Here is a 19,955-nt window from a genome sequence, read left to right as displayed (position 1 = left end):
GGGGACACTGAATCACAGGTGGTGTCTGATGACCCACCAGCCAGTCACACTTACCAATCAGCACTGTAGCCACTGACAACCTCAGAACAGCCTGCATATATCTAAAGAAATGGGTACAGGTGGCAGAAAATTCCTAAGTGTTGGCCGAGGGGTCATTGCCTGTGCTTCACACACAGACCTCCTGGATGCCTGATGGTGAGAAATGAAGCCGCTGTCTTTCCCCAGGCCTTGGAGAATGGCTGATTCCTGAGTCCTGGCAGGAGGTCAGCATGTTCCATTGATTCAGTTGCTCCCGCATCTCTAGTCACCATCCAGGTCTGGCATGGCATGGGTGCTTGGAACAGACCCTCTGGCTGTGAATAACCTCACACAGGTACAAGTTGACAGCATCTCACCTCCTGCCACCTGGGCCCTTCTTGCCCCCATGACTTCCCAGGGACACTGCTGTAGGGTCTCGATTGGCTCCCATGCCTCCATGCCAAGCCCAGAAATGCATGGGAGTCAGGAGTCAGTTAATAAGCCTGTCCCCCTCACTCCAAGAGATGGTTCTGAGATACATTTTGCAAGGCTTTCTTGGGGCACAGACTTGTGGATCTAGCCATTAGTTGTACTCAGTGGCAATGGCTCAGTAATGCATCCTTGTATTGGCTTTCCCTCCCTCCTGCTCCATTTCCCTGCCTGTCACTTTCTGCCCGCATCACACCCCGTTACTAAGCAGTGGCATCTGAGCCTATGCCTCAAGCTCTGCCCTTCAGGAGCCCAGGCTGAGACTTTGCTCCAGGAAGTTTTGTGGAATGAATGGAGGAACAGATGATCCTCAGGAGTGTAAGCGTGGTCCAGGTGCTCCCTCTGACCTCAGTTTCCCTCCAATACCTCCTTCACCCCTGAAGCTCTATTGCTACCTTGCACCTTGTCTTTTCTTGCACCTAGTTGTTTGAACCTTGACCCCTGCCAGGCTCTTTCCCAGGCTGGTCTCTGCTTGCTGAGTCCCTAGCAGCTGACAGTTCTGTGGTGAACCTCAATGTGGCTCCAAGTCCTTCCTGAATTCCTCACTTGCCTACTGGTCATCCTCAGGCAGATCCTGAGCTTCTCCAGAGCTCTGGTCAACCTGGCTGCCAACAAGAGTCCACCTTTGCAGTCCATCCATATCCCCTACCCTCAAATGCCCTGTCCCATCCAGGATTCTGACCTGCCCCAGGTGAGCTCCCAGCATGCCTTGCTTCAAAGTGCATTGCCCCAGCCTGAAGGAGGTGGCTTGGCAGAACCTTCCCTGGTCACACAAATAGGGGTTTGAGAACCCTTCCAACACCAATGCATGCAGGCCAGGACTTGGATCTGGTTCCTGGTTTGAAGGTAGAAGACATAATAATGGGTGATGGGGTCATGGCCTGACACCAGTGATGATTAGAGAGAGAGAGATGGGGTGATGGATGGAGAATGCGCTGCTCTGCCTAATCGCATTTGTTGCTTCCATAGTTGGAGGTGACTTGGGGGAAGGTGAGTGTGTCGGGTGTGGGGGCACTCTCCAGGTGCCCCATCTTCCTCCACAATCCTGGCTCCTGGGAGGCCATGTGGCATGGGACAGAGGTGAGCAGAGTGTCAGGGAAGGACTTCTTACGTCCTGCTGGTCAGAGGCTCCACCCAGGGCCTCCGAATAGGCCTCTGGGGGCAGATCCTTGCAAAGTTAGCATTCATCATTTTTACGTCTACGATCAGATCCCTAATAAGAAAGTAATAATGTTGCCAAGCCTTTACCACGTTTTCTATAAGCTAGTGAGAAGACTAATTATCTGACGACACTAATAAATGGTTATGATGATATTAAAATTGGCACCAAGCTAGGATTAATGGACTCATCAATTGTAGGGACTCTGGTTTAACAAGGTCACCTGCATGTCCCGTTAGAGCCTATGGCCTCCATGGAGACAGGGCTGAACGGGAGCCATCGATGGGGCCTCCTTCTTTCCCCAGCCAAGGGTCAACTTGGGAAGGTCTGGCTGCTGCAGAGTTTTTCTGACCCACCCCTAGCAAACAGCTCTTCAGAGCTCTCTGACTGCAGGAGATTGCAGTGACAAGACCGGTCTCTGCCCTGCTCGCTTCCGCACGTGGCTTCCCCTCCAGTGCTCTCTCTTCCTCCCCTGCCCAGCTCACGTCTGCAAACAGCAGGCTCAGAACCACTGGAAGCCCCACACTCCACAGCCCTGCTCCCAAGTGTACGGGGCTCCATAATGAAGATGCCTCTGGGCCCTGCTGACTAATTTCCATAATAATTACAGTTATTACTAGTAACGGTGACAACACCACACCCTTCCATTTAGATTGAATTCCACAACCTGGGAGCTGCTTCCCTAGCAGTTGTCTCTGAGGAGCAGCACAACCAGCTGGGAAGAACGCAGGGCAGGTATGGTTACTCTCAGTGAGTTAGGTCATGAGCTCAGGGGGATCATGGGACTTCCTGAAGCCCCCTCCCCAGCCTCAGTTAAAAAAAAAATAATAATAAGGGCAAGTACTGACACAGTGCCAACTATGTGTGAACTTAGTCCTTATGGGGGGAGGTTCTATTATTATCACTCCCATTTTACAGAGGAGGAAACTGAGGCACAGAGGCACAGAGAGGTTAAGGAACTTGTCCAGGAACACACAGCCAATAAGTGGCAGAGTAGGAATCAAGCCCCGTGGAGTTCATGTTCTTTACCATTAGCCTCTCCCATCAGCCTTCCCTGGGGGTTACTTCCTGGGGCCTAGGAAACTGCCATGCTCTGCTGGAGCCTTCTTGCTCTGGGCTCCAGCCTCTTCCCCGCTCCAACCTCCAAGGCCCCCATGTGGCAGCCCCGCCACCAGGGGCAGGAAGACTAACAGGAGGCCCTGCTGCTGCCTGCCCCCGCTCTGAGAGGCAAAGTGAGAATAATCCCTTTGGCTGGAACTGTTCAGGTTGCAAAGACCAACTGCATGAGCCTCCCTCTGCCCTGCCTCTTTGCAGAGGTCAGAGCACAGGGCTTCGGAAGTAGAGGGCCTCCAAAGACAGGTTACTGTGGGCCTTCACCTCCCTCTGCCTCGGCTTCCCAGTCTGTACCAGGGGTGGTGGCAACAGTCCCTACCTCACTGCACTGTCAGGATAAAGGAGAGAGGAACGTAAGGGGTTTAGTACAGATCAGGTTCTTGCCTTCCTTAGCAGGCCTTTGATCGAGAATGCTTCTGGAGAGTGGAGGGCCCTGCGCTGAAGGCAGGTAATGTAGGTGCCAGGTGAGCCTGTAGAAGTGGTGCCTCTTTTATTGCCACAACAACCCTAGGAACTCCGGTAGTTGCTGATTACTCCCTTTTAGAAGTGAAGAAATTGAGGCTCGGCGATGTTGATGAACTTACCTGGTTGCTCACTTATCAACTGGGAAAGCCAGGACTTGAACCTTGGTCCAGCGGTCCACGGCCTGGGCTCCTAACCATGGTGATATGTGTGCTGAAGGCTGGCCCTGCACCTAGTATTTCATGCTCCATATCAACAATTCTATGAGGAGGGAGGAATTACACCCGTTGACAGAGTAGGAAGCCACTGAAGAAGTCCAGTGACATTCCTGTTTACATAGCCAATGAATGAGGAAACGGGATTTGAACCCAGAGCCTCCTGACTCGCCCTACTGTGGTATCCCTAGACTGGATTTTCTTCATCTTGCCCCCAGTGTCCTACAAACCCAGTACCCTCCCACCACCTGCTCCCTCTCTCAAAAGCTCCATCTGTTGCTTCTGCTCCTTGTTCCCCTGGGTCCTCTCCCAGCTCAGACTGAGTATGAATCTGCCTCCTTGGTACTTCCCAGCTGAGCCTTGCTCATCCCTTCATCCCAGTCCTTGGCTCCCTGGCCCACCCATCTGCCCACTGGCCCCAAAGTCACTTAAGACAGTGTAGGATCTATCTCGGCATCCCAGGGTTTGGTGAGGTGTTTTGCATGCCAGCTCACCCACATGGCTGGGACACCCTTTGGTAGCTCTTAAAGGAACAGAAGGCAGCTCATCAAAGACTCTGGTGGGAATGGCTCTGAGTGGGATGGGCCAGTGCGTGTATGCTTAGATGGAGGGGAGTATCTGGGAGTTGGGAGCATGAACAAGGCAGGCCAGAGGGAGCTCCTCACTCCTCCCTCCCCACAGCCTGTGACTCCATCTCTCCTGCCCCAGGGCCCTCGTCTGCCAGATGCCCCACCCTGATGTGCAAACGGGACTTGGCCAAGCTTTCCAGGGGGTCCTCAGCCCCACTTACATGGTCAATGAGCTCCTTGATCATGCCGTTCCACTGGCCCTTGTCGTCCTGCGCCCCGTACTTGCCGTCCTCCACCAGCCGGATCTCGTAGGAGAAGCCCAGGATGTGGGCCAGTTCCTTGAGCAGGTCGATGCAGTAGCCCTCGAACCGGTCATTCCCAAACAGGGTCCTGTCAGACTTCCGGAACATGACAAAGGGCTCCTCCTGCAGGGCAGATAGGAGAGGCGCTGAGGAAGGCTGAGTGGGTTGGGCGAGGCCGGCTGGGGCTGGAGAGCTTGGGCTGAAACCTCTGCTCCTGTGTTTTAAAAAAATCCTCTGGGTGGCTTAGAGGGAGGCCTGCTAAGTCAGGGAGGAAAAGCACATTTCCTGAGAGCCGACGCTGTGCCTCCCGGATGGCCACCTACGGGTATCCCTGGCAAGACGAGGGGGCTCAGGCCGTATTTACTGATTAAGTGTCCAATGGTTGCAGAGCTAGTAAGCAGTGGACTAGGTATTTGAACTCCAAACCGTCTGGTTGTGAGTCACACGCTCTGTCTGCTGCACCCTCAACGCAGGCTGGTGGTTCTGAGTGTGGTCCCCAGACCAGCAGCAGCATCACCATCACCTTGGAGCTTCTCAGATTTACACATTCTCAGGCCCCACCCAGACCACTGAACCGGACACTCGGTGGGGCCGGCGGTCTGTGTTGTAAGAAGCCCTCCGGGGGATTCTGATGCTGGCTCAAGTGTGCGCACACTCTGTCATCAGGTATCTTCCCAGCTCCCATTTAAAAGATTAGATCTACATGCTCCCTGATACCGCTCTCTTCCCAAGGATCTCAGTCCCCAGAGTCAGGATCTGCCAGGTGAGTGACTCCTGATAACCGCGATAGCTTGCATTTGTTTGTTGACATGCGGGGCACTCGTAAATCAGCAAATGAGACAGTGTCGGTGGAGGGCCGAGGATGGGGCCCAGCAGAGCAGGAGGCTCAAAAGGCAGTAGCTGAGATTGCCTCATTTAACCTTGATTTCAACCTTTTAGGGGTAGGTACTCATAATCCATTTTATAGGTGCAGAAAGTGAATTTCTAGGATGAGTGACAGATAAGCTCAGGTTCCTCTAGAGAGAGGACCTGAACTCAGGTTGGTGCAACCGCAGAGCCTGAGCTCTTAGCCACCTCACTGTGTCAGAGGCCCTGAGTCCCAATGTGTCTCTCCCTGGAGGGCAGGGGTCCTCGGAAGGTAGCTATGGGGCCAGAGCACAGGTGACAGCTGTCCCATGTCAGGCTCCCTCCCTCCCTGGTGATGGGGAGTCAGTGAAGGGCTTTGAACAGGGCACGGCTCTGGTTTCCCATTTAGAAACAACCCCCTGGCAGCCCTGCCAAGTATAACAGGGAGAAGAGGCAGGAAAAATAGTGGAAAGTAGCTGTTGACCTCGTCCAGTTGGAGAGACACAGAGTGAGGAACTGTGGGATCTGACGTGTCCGAATCTAGGACCATACAGTGTCCCAGAGTCCAGGTCTTCCATGCAAGTCTATGTTTCCATTGGTCCCACCCACCCAGCTTCACTTACACATCTCCATTCAGAGTCTGTGGTGAGTGAGCTGAACGCTTAGCAAACTCAACATTTCTCGGCCTTCCTGCTATACATACACCAAGCACTAATTTCAACTCTTTCTCACAGGCTGTTTGATTTAAAGGCCTCACAAACTTGCAAGGAAGATGACATTGTCCCCATTTGACAGATAAGGAAACTGAGGCTCAGAGAAGGTCAATAAGTTGCCCAGGAGTTGAACTGCAGTCTGACGGAATTCCGTTGCAATCTTTCAGCTTCTTTCTGGGCCTTAACCTTCTCCAAAGCCATCTCAGCACCCCCAAATGTCAGAATGCCCCAAACCTTCAGCTGAGGGGTGATATTCCTCACTAGCCCACTAGCTGAAAGAAGGCACATGTATTGAAAAATCTTATGAACACAAGCCCACAAGAAGGGCACACACCTGATTATGCAGGTATCTCATCATTCTCTCAACTGGTGTGGCCATTCCTCTGACATGTGGGGCTCTGGAGTGGGGTCAGCAATGAAAGGCTCAGGCAAAGACCCTCATCGGAGGTCCTTGGGTGCAGAAACCCACCAGCAACCTCTTGCCAGGCTTCCGCCATTACAGGTGGGCTTGATCCTCTGGCCCTGGGTCCCCGGCCACACTGCCTTTCAAAATCCCACCTCACCCCATGACTGATTTACTCTAGATTCATCAGTCCTTTGGGATGCTTCAGAGAAAGAGCTGGGGAGTGTCTGAGTCCCCAAGAGGTTCCTGTCTCTCCAGGGATTCTGAGAAAACTACTTCTCAGTCTAATTGGGTGGAAAGCTGGGTCCTTTGGCGAGGGTCCACGCTCAACCTCAGTGCTGCCTGTCCCCACCCTCCAACCAAGTAGGCAGATCACAAGATGGGAGAACGGAATGCAGGGGCGGCGGAGAAGGTGCAGGTAGGGAGAAGGCGCTGGGGCCACCTGGAGGAAAGGCGACTTTGGCTAGTGCACAGGTCACCTTTTGTGCTAATTAGTCTCGGGGAAGGTGCTGCCTGGAACCCTGGCATGGGGGTGGGGCCGGTTTCAGGCCCAACTTATCCTTCTGGTCAGATGCTCTTGTGCAGTGAACAAACTGGCCCACGTACCTGGTGGCCCTATTATTGGCCCCAGAAAATAACTGGAGAGAAAGTGCCATCTTCCCCAGGGGATTACCAATCCCACTAGATTCCCAGGCAATGTGCACCTCCTTCTGTAAAATGGGGATAATAGTAGAACCTGCTTTATAGGGCTGTAATGAGGATTAAAGGAGTCAAACTATGAAAAGCACGTAGGACAGTACCTGGCAAATGGAAGCTACCATTATTATTATTACTATTACTAGAGGCCCCATGCATGAAGATTCGTGCAAGAATGGGCCTTCCTTCCCCTGGCTGCCGGCACTGCCTTCGCTCCTATCCGGAGCCGCCTTTCTGCCTCTTGCCTTGTGGTGTCAATTTGCATATTCCCCCCTTATTGGCTGTGGGCACCTCCACCTTTGTCGCGGAGTTATGGTCAATTTGCATATTCTGTCTTTATTAGATAGGCTTATTGTTAATATAATTATTGTCTTCTTTCTGTGTCCTGGGTGGCCTGTTACCACAGTGACCTTTCTAGCCTAGAGACCATGCCCAATGTTACCGAAGGTTAAAAATCATAGCTGGCAGCGGAAATCCATTTTGGGAAAGGCCCCGAGGTAGCTCACTTCCTGACCCTCTCTCCATGCCCGCCCCTCCCGGCCCTATCCTCTAAAATTAGCACTTCATTTGTGAAGCCACCACAGCCCCCAATCTATACATCTCCATATAAATACGCTGCCTTCGGAGCAGCTGTAAAATGCCATTAATTTTGGGAAGTGCTTTGCGGATGGCATACATATTTAACAGCCAAAGCCCAGAGCATTAAAATGGTGCTCGCCTTGGTAATGTGTCTCTAGACCTCAACATTTCCTAGGGGGTAATTCTGAACTCCGCCAACTACTTATTCATGGACTATTTCACAATTTATTACTGGAAATGTCCAGACAGCCAATTCACAAGCTCTCTCTGCTGCTAATCGATTGCTCGGTGAAGGTGCCCTCAATTTCATAACTTCACGCTCTCCTATTGCTCTGGGAGCACGGCTAAAGGAGCAGGGGTAATATTTCTCTTCAACAAGTCACAGGAAACAGAGGTCCAGGAAAATAACCTTTCTGACTTTTCGTTGCCAGGGCTCTTAGTCTAGTTTCTCTCCGATCACTTATACTGACTTGAGAGCCGGGCCCTGTGCTGAGCTTCTCCCGGCGACAGGACCTGTGGAGTTAGAAGAGGGGGCCTTTGGGGGAAGGATCCAGGGGTTAACTGCCTAACAGCTATGTTCCCACTCTCCTTTCTGACTTAGGTGTTATACACACACGTACACACAATATCCACACAGAATGTGCACACATGTGCACACAATGCCACTGGCACAAACACAACACATTCTCGAATATCCTGTCTGCCTAGCCCTGCTCGGACAAAGAGGCCAAGGACCCTGGACCCAAGGCCTTGGTTCTGCCAGTTAAAACCAGGACAGAGTACGGGGTGTATTGCCCTCGCCGCGGGGGGCTGGAGTGGTCCCTGGCCTGGGATGGTTCTCCCAGCCCACATCCCGGCCTTCCTTCTCTCCTCTCTCTCCAGCTGCTGGATACCATGGTCCACCTGCCTGGCTGCTGAGTCTATGTGGGTCACGATGTGCACACGGCACACATACACCCGTATCCAGACACCCGTGCCTACGGTCCCATACCCACTCACGTGCTGATGTGCATACTGACACCGCTGCTCACTTCAGCAGCCAAAAGAACACTGAACCTTCAAAAGCAGGGCCCCAGGAATGAGTTGGGTGTTTTTGCGGTGTGTGAGCTGAGGTTTGGGTGGATGAATTTTTCATGAATTCATGGAAGAGCCGAACCAGGACAGAGGCAGGAGCCAGGCAGGGAGCAGGCGGGAGGGCAGGCTTCCAGGCTCCTGCTGCAGCGCTTTGGCCTCAGGAATGAGGAAGGCTGCCTGCTGCAAGGAGGGGCCAGAGAGGGTGGGGCCAGGGCTCTGCCCGTCTGTGTCCAGGCTAAGGCGTCCCTAGCAAATAACCCTGGGCTCTCGGATAGGGAGAGGGTAGCACACACAGAGATGCTGCCTTCAGCCACATCAAGTTTCTAGAGGTCTCAGGGCCAGCCCTGTTCGTGAGGGGCGAACAGTCCGATCTTCCTGTACTCTTGCTTTCACCTGCCTGTCACTCAAAGCACTGTTGCCCTGGCAACACACTTCCAGAAGGGCAGGGGCCCAGTGCTCTCAGCGGGTGATGCTGGCCCTGCTCTCAGGCTGCCAAAGCACAGGGCTGGGTTTTCAGCCAGAGCAGCTCGGGCTGGGCCTCTGCCCACAACTGGCACAGCTGCCCCTAAAAGCTCAAGCCTGGGGCACCCCGGGCTCGGGGACATGCGAACCACACCGAGACTTTCCACTCTCTGGACGGTCTGGACCAGCTCTTGTGTCTTCAGACTAGTCCTTGTGTGGGAGTGGGCATCTCAGTCTCTTGGAAGACTCCGAGGAAGGACATCTGGGTCAGCAGCCATGCGAGAGGTCAAGGCCACGGGGCCAGGACTAGGGAATAATCGTGGTGTCAGGGCCAGAAGCTCAGACGTTGGCCAAGGCAGGGGATGAGGTGGTGGCTGGGACCTGGAGTTTCACCTATAGGTAGGAGACTAGAGCTATGAGACTAGAGCTATGAGGGGCCTCGCCTTCAGGGGCCAGTCAGGAAACAACTAGATAAGAGGCATCCACATGTAAACAATAGAGTGGTGGGGGTCTGTGGAGAGCCAGGGAATGCCCACCGGGCCTGGAAGGCATTCAAGTGCAAGTTCAAAGTTTAGAATGCACCCTGTGCTAGAGATAACCTCTGCGACCATGGTCAGGGGTCAGTCTGCAGCGAGGCTCAGGGACAGGAGCAGAGGTTTTCTCTAGAACTGTCATTCTGCATAGTGTATTAAGCCCGCGCTTCCTGGGGACTGGATTTGCACTCAATAATAATATGAATTAAGAACAGCAGCAGCTATCAGTTAGCACGCACTCTGTGCTGTCTGTACTTATTAATCGTTATTCCTCTCAACTCTAGGAAGCAGGTACAATCATTACCACCTCTCTTTTTCAGTTGGGAAACTGAGGCACAGGATGGTTAAATGATTTTCCAGGTCACAGAGCTCATGAACAGTCAAGCCAGGACTCAAACCCACCGTTCTGGGCTCTTCACCATCATCACACAGTCTTGGCCCTGTCCTGTTCACACTGCCTGTCCCAAAGGGCTGGGGGGCTCATGTTGGCCTGGTTAGTGGGAGTGGGACCAATGGAGCTGTGTCCAGGCTGTGGGCCAAGAGGGGCTTCTCTCCTTCCCTGTCCCCGGGAGCCTGGGAGCCAGTGGATGCTGCAGGCGGGAGGGGTCTCTGAGCAGCTGAGTACAAGGTAGATCCACAGTTTTGCAAGAAGCTTCCAGTACTGACCAAGAAACTTCGGGAAGAATAGGGGTATCTGCTGGATTTTGTCTCTGCTAGGGTAGAAAAATCCCTCGTGGCCTTGCCGAAGCGACTTCTGCCCTTGAAACCAGGCTGCTGCCATTTTAATAAGAGAACCCTGTGTCTTTCAAGGTGGATTTTGCATCATTTTGGTGTATTATCTGCAGCGTGCCTCAGACCGCTAGAATATTGTTTTGAGGCTGAGTCATCTCAGCTCATTTATCACCTCTCCTAATTTCTCAAAGCAATACTAGTTTTACCTTTTTTAATCTTGTCGTGTGAAAAGCGCCTTATTTATTGATAGCTCACGTTCCATGCGGCTCTGCTTTTAATCTTTTACCACCTTCTTATTATTTCATTTTTACCCTTTTATATTTTAGCTTTGTCACACTTTTATCCTTTTGCTTCCTGACATTCAGGTTTTACATTTCTTACCATGTCTAGCTGGAGTGTTAATTATTTATTTTCCCTTTTCATCTTTCTTGATAGCGTTCCTTTTCATTTTTCTCTACTATTTTCCTTTTAACCTTTTTATTTTTGTTCTCTTTCCAATCTCCTTTTATTTTTTATATTTTTATCCACATCAGTATTCCTTTAATTGATCATCAGTCTTCACTCTAATCTCTTTGCTCTTTTTAATCTTTTAGAGTTTTGTGTTTTTTGTTTGTTTGTTTTTGTGTTGTTGTTTTTTTTGTTTTTTTTTACAAATTTTCCCCTATTCCTAATGAGACCTTTGGACTTACTGGTTTTTAAGTCTAATTTTTATATATTTTTTAGTTAACAAAAAGTCGATCAGTAAAGGCAGGCAGGCAGGAAGAAATAACAGTTGTCAGGAGAAGATGCCAGGGGGGCCTCCCCCCAAATTGGCGGGAGTAGGTGTCTCCCCAGTCCTCTCGTTCTGGCTCAGTGGCCTGTCCAGAAGCCATGTTAGGTCCCCGTCACCTTTAATGATTGGATCCTCTCAATCATAACCCTGGAGACCGGGGCTGAGACCGGGGCTGAGACCCACAGGCCGCAATTGCTCCCTAGAAGCCAGTGGTGCCCCTGGCATCTGCTGCTCACTGGGCCTCCTGGGAGGATGGGGTTTACATCCCTTCCCGCTCTGTGGTGCCCACCACCCAGCTACCAAGCACATTGCAGGCTGTCCCACCAGAGGGAGGACATAGCACTGTCCAGTGGGGCTGAGCTGCCTCCGGTGGGAGGTGGGTGTGGCCAGCCTGCACGAGCCCCGTGGAAGGACCAGCATGGGGTGCAGCCTTACTTTATCTGTGCACTCTACACAGAGTTCTTTTATTGGTTTGTTTTACAGAGAATGATCTTACCACGTGGCCCTTGTAAACATTTGGCTTTACTATAAAGAGAAGCTGACCAGGGCGAGAATTGTCCTCAAAGGCTCTTTGGTCAGAATCCACCAGGCTGTGCCCCGGCTGCCTCCCCCCACCATGGCCCGGCGTGGGCCCCCAGAGCAGTTCTGCGTCTCTGAGAGGGTGGGTCCTGAGCCTCTGGTCACGCTGGAGGCTGAGGTCCAGAGTCCAGAGACCCCAGAAGACCCCCAAAGCCACTCCTTGGGTTGAAATGACCAGAAGAAGGTGGCACTATTCAGTCTGGGAATGGAGGGAGGATGGCAGGTAGAGTGACTGTTGCCAAGAGCAATAGGACAGGGGAGACCAGCGGGAGGGCCTTTGCTCAGGGGACTGAGGTGGAAGAGGTAGACCCGAGTCCTGGTTCAGACATCAGGTCAACTTCTTTTCTTCCACTCCATCTACACAGACTTCGGGGCTCAGGGAGTGGGTGGGTGAGATGTAAACACACAGTCCTCTGCAGGACTGACCACCACGTCTCAGGCAGGCTTGAGGGCCGAGTGCTCTGGCTCTGTGGCCTGTGGCCCTGAGCAGGGCTGCTGTGTCCCAACCACCCGAAGAGGGCTGTTTTGAGCAACCCTGAATGCATCCCTTTCCAGTTCCCCTCCCCCATCTCCCAGCCTCCCAGCAGCTTCATAGGAGGTACCCGGTCGATGCTGGGTGGGGTGATGGAGGGATCTCTCCAGCCCCGATGGCCAGCCCTCCCCCAGGCCAGACAGTCCCTCCTGCAGGGCTGCAGGCTCCTACCAGCACTGTGGTGACGACGAGTGACCGATTTGTCAGAGAGTCGGTGACGTTAGGGCCTCGGCCTTTGGGGACCTCTGTGATGTTGAGCCCCTCGGCAGGACTCCACACCCCAACCTGGATGGACAGACAGACAGAAAACAGGGTGCTGAGTCCTCAGTCTCTCCATCCTGTTCCCACATCAACAATCCCATCATCCTGATCCCATTCTTCACGGCCATGGCTAACATGTTTGAAACTAACCTTTCTGACTGCCACCTGCCTCCCTCACCCCAGGAGGAGGCCCCTAAGCGGGTGAGTCTCCTGAATTCTGCCTCATCCCCTTGGTGGCAAACCCTGCACAGCTGAAGGGGGAGATGCAGAGGGAGAGGTGAACACAGAGGGAACCAGTGGAAACCATCCTGGGTGGGAGCAGATGCCATGAGGAAGCCAGGGTCCTGAGTCAGGGTCAAGGTCAGGTCCTCCCCTGGGACAGTCACTTGAGTCTGGTGGGCCTCCCACCTCCCTGGGAAGACCCAGGCAGCCAGCTGCTCGCTCACTGGGTCTCAGCCCCAGCAGCAGCTCCAAAGCCCAGGACAGGACCTGGAGTGAGGGAGGGAGATGTTCATAGCATCTATGGAATGAGTGAAGGGACAATGACATGGGTACATACAGGACGGCAGGCTGGGCAGGAGACTGGTCTTGGTAGCTGTTTGGGGGATGGCAGAACAGAGTGGGTGACCCTCTCTGGGGGCCTTAGATGCTGCAGGGATTTGTGGTTTTACTTCCAAAATTGGCAGATACCCGGGAAAGGCGGCTTAATCTCTGTCCACACAGTGCCCTTGTTGCTATCAGGCCTGAGCCGGAGGGAGGCAAGGGAAGATCAAGTTTATAAATCATTCTAAAGCCCAGGGCCTCCTAAAGGTTCTTTTGGATCCAACTCTGCCCTGCCCTGCCCCAATCTCAGCTCTTCTCTCTCAAGGACGATTTCGGCACGTCCACCCTGTCCTTGGCCCAGCTGGGGGTTCCTCAGAAACTTAATCAATTAAACAGAGAAGCTGAGTGCAAACATCCCATTAAGAGAGCTGTGCCAGGAAGATAGCAGCGAGATGCGTAATTATGCTCGGGTAATTCTGCCTTAATCCTCCCAAAGCCACTGGCTGGAGCTGGCTGGATCAGCTGTGACCCAGCTTAGCAAACAGAAGTGACGGTATGGGAGGCAGAGCGGCTGTGTTGGGGGCTCAGTGCCATCTCCAGGCAGGATCTCTGTCTTCGCAGACCCCCCAGGGCCAGAGGAGAGGAGACAAGGAGACAGCCTGAAAGATGCTCTTCTCTCAAGAAGCCCAAGCTCAGCACGAGGGGCCCGAGCAGCACGCCTGGGTGCCGGGGCTGCTCAGCAAACATCTGTCTAGGGGCCAAATGAACAGCAGGAATCTTTGCCCTAGGAAGCATCTATTGAACTCCAACTGCATGCCCTGCTAGACACCAGGTGCCACGGGGATGTGAGACAGTGAGGACCGGGGGGAGGGGCGTGGACCAAGCCTGCAGAGGCTCTCTGCCCAGAGCCTGAGATCAGGAGCCTCTGAGGGAGGCCGCTGCAGGTCCACCTCAGTCCAGGTGCAGTAGAGTTTTTCTTCAGTGTAAGCTGCGGCCAACTTGTGCCAGTTGCGGGCAGAAGGATGCTGTGGTGGGCTCAGTGGGAAAGAGTGTTCTGATGAGCAGTTACTGATGCCAGCCACAGGCACAGGAGCGAGAAGTGGGGCATGCATGCCATCCTTCTAATTTCAGGCTATCCTCAGAGCTGAGACAGCAATGAGATGGCTACCTGAATGGATCCTGTATTGCAATAGTGCTGCCCGAGGAGGAAGGGAGCGCCCCAGCATGGCGGAGTTTAAATAGAAGCGGGAAGACTGCGGACTGGGAACTCACATGCTGTGTAGGGTCCACTGGCCTCGAAGATGTGAGGGGCAGAGGCCACAGCCCGTCCTTAGGGACCGATGCTACGTTCGGCACGAGAGAGTCACGCAGTGAGGGTGACGTTTCCCTGGCCCCCTCTCCCCAGCACAGTGACCCCATGTATGTGTGGGAAACTGGAGTGAATGGAGTAAACCTTGGCCACAAGGTACAACCCAGGAGTCAGAGGCCACTCCTGCCACCAGGACAGGACGGGGGATGGCAGGGGTGAAGGCCAGAGGTGCAGGAGGGAGGGGGTGTGACTGGACCATGGGAGTGCTGTTGGGGACAGTGGAGACCAGGCCTAGAGAGGAAGGCTGGGGCATTTCGAGAACCTTAGAGGCTGGGAGAGGGGCGGAGCTTACTGACTCAGGACTGGGGAGCTATGGGCAGGTTCAGAGCAGGGCAGAGCTGTGTGTTGGGAAATGTCGCCTGTGTGCACACTCGAATGGCTGGAGGGCTCAGGAGGGAGGTGGAAAGAAAGCCAGGTGGGAGTGTCAAAATAATCTGAGGACGCAGCCTGACCCAGGGCAGGCAGGGAGATGAGGAATCAGGGACTCCTGCAGGCCCACAGGCACCAGAGCTGGCCCTGCACTTCCAGGCCTCTGCTCCCGCATTTTATACACCCCCACTCCCGGGGCTACCAGGGACCAGCCTGCAGTGGGATGAGAGTGTGGCTGAGCTCCGGGCCCCGAGGTCCAGGGAACACTGAGAGTCAGGGGCTAATGTTAAATCCCACTTCTCAGTCCAGCAGCCCGATGTCAGAATGTGCTGAAGATTCCCAGGACCAGAACTGGCCCCTTCACAGACATTTCTATGGCAATCAGATGGGAGTCCCTAGGCCCTGGTGGGCCTGCTTTTCTTGTCCAAACTCCCTGGAATCATCCAGGCCTCAAAAACCTAGGGCCGTTCAGAAACCACACGCTTCAACCTCTCTGCAAGAGTTAAGAGTCACCTCCAGTGTCCCAGACAAGCAACTGCTTTGCTCAAGTTTTGCTTAAATGCCTCCAGTGACAGTGAGCTCACGACGCACAGGCAGGCACCTGTGGTCCTTAGAAAGTTTCCTGTACCCAAGGATATGTCTGTCCCTCTGCCCCACACAGCCCTGCAGAGACTTAGAGACAGTCTGTCTGCCGCACGAGCCTTCTATCCCTTTTCTAGGTTAAACATCCCTGAAGGCCCTTGCTCGGATGGCTTGGGTATCGCTGTGGCCAGGCCACTGGGTTCTGCATCCCTCGTGTGACCAAGGCTTCGTGTTCTCTGAAGGGCCAAGGCACAGGCCACCCCGGGTCCTGCTGAACCCTAAAGAGGCGGCTACGACGGGCCTCGCCCCTCCCGCTCTGGCGCCCACGCACCTTCTCTAGGCCGTCCTCCTTCAGACTGATGATGTCCAGATCGAAATCGGTCCGTAAGCCACTGGTTTTGTTGAAAACAATCCGTCCAGTTAATCCTTCCCATTGAGCCTGCCGGAGAGGAGAGGGCAGAGCGGCAATTCCTTGGGCTCATAAATCATCATTCGGTACAACTGTACAATGCTTCATTTTAATTACTCCTTGCACTGATACTGTTCCCCCAAGACCATGATTAATTAATAATCACCTCCATCATTGCTCGGGCCGTGGTGCGAGCCAGCGATTTCCATAAATTCTATTATGCTCTTTAGCCAGCTTTACATTTGCACCTTCCCGTGTACAACATCGATCTCAGGCACACTCAAATGAGCCCCCGCCTCGAAGCCATGAGAAGGGGAAGCCCGCGTCAGATCCCCGGCGAGGGGCAGGGAGGCAGGTGGGCAGGGCAGGCGAGACCTGCTGAGAGGCAGAAAGGCCAAGGGGGCCAAGTCGGCTGGGAGACCAGATGCGTGGAGTGGCCTCCAGAGAGCCAGGGAGACAGAGAAGGTCACTCCTGCCACCCCAGCCCTGTGGCCTCAGAATGCTAGATTCAGACACAATTAGCTGTGTGACCCGGGGCGTTTCATTGCACTCTCGGCCTCAGTTTCTTCATCTATAAAATGGAACTAACAACAGTAGCCATCTCACCAAAATGCGATGAGGGTGAAATGAGGTGAGTCCCGTAAAATATGTGGAACGGTGCCCGGTACAACCTGAGCCCTGAATGAAATGGTAGCTTTTCGTGAGCATCATTCACACAAAGAGGCAGACAGCGGTTCAGAGCAGGTTCAGGACCCAAGCTGAGAAGAGCTCCATCTTCTAGATCAGAGGTGGGCAAACCACCTGCCCGATGCCTGTTTTTGAGGACAGTTTCTTAGCTTACAGCCTCGCCCATGGGTTCACCTATAGGTATAGTCTTTGGCTGCTTTTTTGCTACACCTTCAGAGCTGGATAGCTGCTACAGAGACCGTCTGGCCTGCCAAGCCTAAAATATTTACTATCTGGCCCTTTGCAGGGAACGTTTGCCCGTGGGCCCCGAGAGTTAGCTCTGCGCGGCACTCCGCACTGTGCACACCACGCAACCTCCACAGCAATCCTGGTGGTGATGGGCCTGTCCTACAGATGAGGAAGCAGCCCCAGAGGGGCCCCACGCTCACACAGTGGAGAAGAGGGTGAGCCAAACTGGAGGCGGAGTCCCAGGGCCCCACCCCCCAGGCGGAGGGGTTTCCTCCTCTCCCTCCTCCTGGGGTTAGGGCACAGCAGCACACAGGTAAAAGCTGGGACGTGTGGCTTTCTGTGTCTGGGGAAACAACAAACCCACCCATCCTGGAGTCCCTGGGAACAAAGGTGAGCTGGGGTTTCAGGGAGAGAGGAACTCTGGGACTCACACAGCAGCTGCCTAGCCCGAGGGCCCAGAGCATGGACGGGAGGGGAGGTCTGATGCTGAGTCCTTGCTTGGCTACACTGAGCTCGTCCTTGCATGCTGGGGTCAGGGTCCCTTACAGGTTCTGAGAAAGGCCCCAGCCCCTCCCCGGCTGAATGTCTGTTGTACCCCTGCCGACACTCTCACTTGGACACACAAGCTCATGGGTTCACAGATGCCGATCTGTTGATCCGAAAGGAAAACTCTTGGGCATCCATAAGCCCCGGAGCAGCTCGAAGGCGCTGGAAAGTCAATCCTGACAAGCGCCCAGCAGGCAAATGGGTACACTAGCCGGCACCCTGGGGCTCCCAGAGGCTGTCAAACAAAAGTGGTCAGAACGTGGGCTTTGCGCTAGGAATCTACCCTCTCTGAGCTTCAGGCAGGAAAAATTACCTACTTCACGGGTGTTCAAAAGGTGTGTAAAGTGCTTAGCACAGGGCCTGACATGCAGCAGTCCCTACTTATCTGCAGTTTTGCTTTCCATGGTTTCAGTTGCCCGCGGCCCCAAAATATTAAATGAAAAATTCCAGAAATAGACAATTCATAAGTTTTGTTGTTGTTGTTTATTTTTGTTGTTACTCCTCGCCCAAGGATATTCTTCCATGGATTTTTAGGGAGAGTGGAAGAGAGAGGGAAAGACACAGAGAAACATCGATGTAAGAGAAACACGTCGATTGGTTGCCTCCTGCACGAGCCCCGACCAGGGCCCACCAGGGCCGACCAGGGTCCAAGCCGGGGAGGAGTCTGCAACCAAGGCATGTGCCTTTTGCCAGAATCGAACCCAGGACCCTTTGGTCCACAGGCCGATGCTCTATCCACTGAGCAAAACCGGCTACGGCAACAATGCATACATTTTTTAATTGCACATCATTCTGAGGAGCATGATGAAATCCTCCCTTTCCTCAGAGTATCCACATGTGTACACTCCCCGCCTGTTAGTCACTTAGCGGCGGTCTGGGTTATCAGATCGACTGTCAAGGCACCGCAGTGCTTGTGTCCACGGCACCCTATTTTACTTACTAATGGCCCCAAAGCGCAAGAGCAGCGATGTTGATGCTGGGAATTCCGATATGTCAAAGAGGAGCGGCAAGGGCTTCCTTTAAGTGACATGGTGAACATTCTCAACTTAATAAGGAAAGGGAAAAATTATATGCCGAGCTTGTTAAGATCTATGGTAAGAACAAATCTTCTACCATGACATTGCCTAACTTATAACTGAAACTTTATCACAGTGTGCATAGGGAAGCATAGTACAGGTAGGCTTTAATACTGTCTGTGGTTTCAGGCATCCACTGGGGAGGGGGGTTTGGGCCGTATCCCCTGCAGATAAGGGGGGGCTACTGTGTACAGTCCTGACTGAGTGGTATATACTATGATTTCTCCCTGTTGCTTTCTTGTGGGAGCTCTGTTGGATTATGGCCCTTGGCTGCGGGGTGGGGGAACCCTGGGCTAAGGCCCGAGGCCTCAGTAGAAACCCTGTCACCGAGGACTGATCCCTGCATGAGCTCATTCTGTTCTCATCCCGATCCTGCCAGGTGGGTGTCACCACTGCCCCCATTTTAAAGTCATGGGCACCGAGGTTCAAAGAGGGACCAAGCTGTGCAGGCCCCAAGCAATGGTGGTGCAGATGCCCGCTGCAGGGGCAGGGCAGAGCTGGAGAGCATGGGTCATGGCTGCCAGGTCGAATGGGAGATTTATGGAGCCCAGGGAGCCGGAGGGGGTTGGGGATGGAGATTAGAGACGCATCAGAAGAGGTGAAGACCACTGTGTATGACCTTGAGGGGAGGCTCAGCCGCTCTCAGGCCGGCTCCCCAGTCCCTCCGCCTCCCTCTCGGCACCGAGGGCGCCCACCCCTCAGGCTTTCTCCGGGCCCCCGGGGAAATCACAGCAGGTGCCTTCAAACCTGCACTGTGGAGGGGAGCCTTCCTCCTTGTCAGCTCCAGAGGAATTAAATGCCAGCAGGTGCGCTGCCTGTCTGTGGGCGGTGGGCAGGGGCAGGGCCTGGGCAGGGAGCCACTGGCACCTCCTCCCCGTGACATTTCGCGGCCCCCCCAGCCCCTTCCAGCCGAGGCTCCGGACTCGCTAAATGAAAGATGCTTCACACGCTCTGAACTCCGGCCTGGCATTTTCCAGCTCCTCTCGGAAATGCCAAGTCTTTAAAATGATTTACTGTCACGCAGTCAGATGGGGAGGCGGGCAACTTGGAAATGGTCCGAGGATAGACTGTGCTGGGCTCCGGCAGGGCACCTGGGGCCTGGTCGTGACCAGCTGTGGGACCATGGGCCAGCCCCGTGGCTGCTCTGGGCCTCGGTCTCCACACCCTAAGGCAGATAAAGATGTTTCTGAAAGGGTTCTGTAAAGGGATGTGAGCGGTGGGGCCATTCACTGGGCCGGAGCCAGGAAACAGGGGGGTTGGGCACTCCTCCCTGGGCCTCCTGGAGGGAGAAGGGGGCTCCCCTTTCTATGGTGTGCACAGTGGCCATTCTGCTCCCATCTGGGCTTTACCACTGAGCCTCAAGCATTCCCAGGAGTGAGGGTGAACAGAGTGGGGCTTGGAGATCCTCGTTAGCTGAAAACCCACCAGGAGACAAGAAGCCACAGGGCGGACAGTCGTGATGGCAGAAGCAATAGCTACGGCAGCCGATCTGTTCAGCACTGCTCTGTTCCAGGCGGTGTCCTGGTTTCACACACACACAACTCACTTCATCCTACAACAACCCTGGTATTACCTCCACTGTACAGAGGAGAACCCGAGGCACAGAGAGGTTCAGTAGCTTGTCTAAGGTCACACAG

The 19,955-nt window shown here is 53.9% G+C and overlaps 1 protein-coding gene across 1 annotated transcript in view; it reads right to left on the bottom strand.

Annotated features, from left to right (window-relative positions):
- Window positions 1–19,955, bottom strand: part of GRIK3 (glutamate ionotropic receptor kainate type subunit 3) — a 207,064-nt gene that overhangs the window by 30,704 nt on the left and 156,405 nt on the right. Inside the window, exons 8-10 of the mRNA XM_079777705.1 lie at window positions 15,704–15,811; window positions 12,420–12,533; window positions 4,247–4,450 (exon numbers count right to left, since the gene is read on the bottom strand). Coding sequence (XP_079633831.1) covers window positions 4,247–4,450; window positions 12,420–12,533; window positions 15,704–15,811 — 426 coding nt within the window. The remainder of the gene's footprint in view (window positions 1–4,246; window positions 4,451–12,419; window positions 12,534–15,703; window positions 15,812–19,955) is intronic.

The sequence above is a fragment of the Cnephaeus nilssonii genome, assembly GCF_951640355.1.
Source record: "Cnephaeus nilssonii genome assembly, chromosome: 7".
Lineage (NCBI taxonomy): Eukaryota > Metazoa > Chordata > Mammalia > Chiroptera > Vespertilionidae > Cnephaeus > Cnephaeus nilssonii.
Note: the sequence above shows the minus strand (reverse complement) of the source record. Positions and strands in the feature narration are given on the sequence as shown.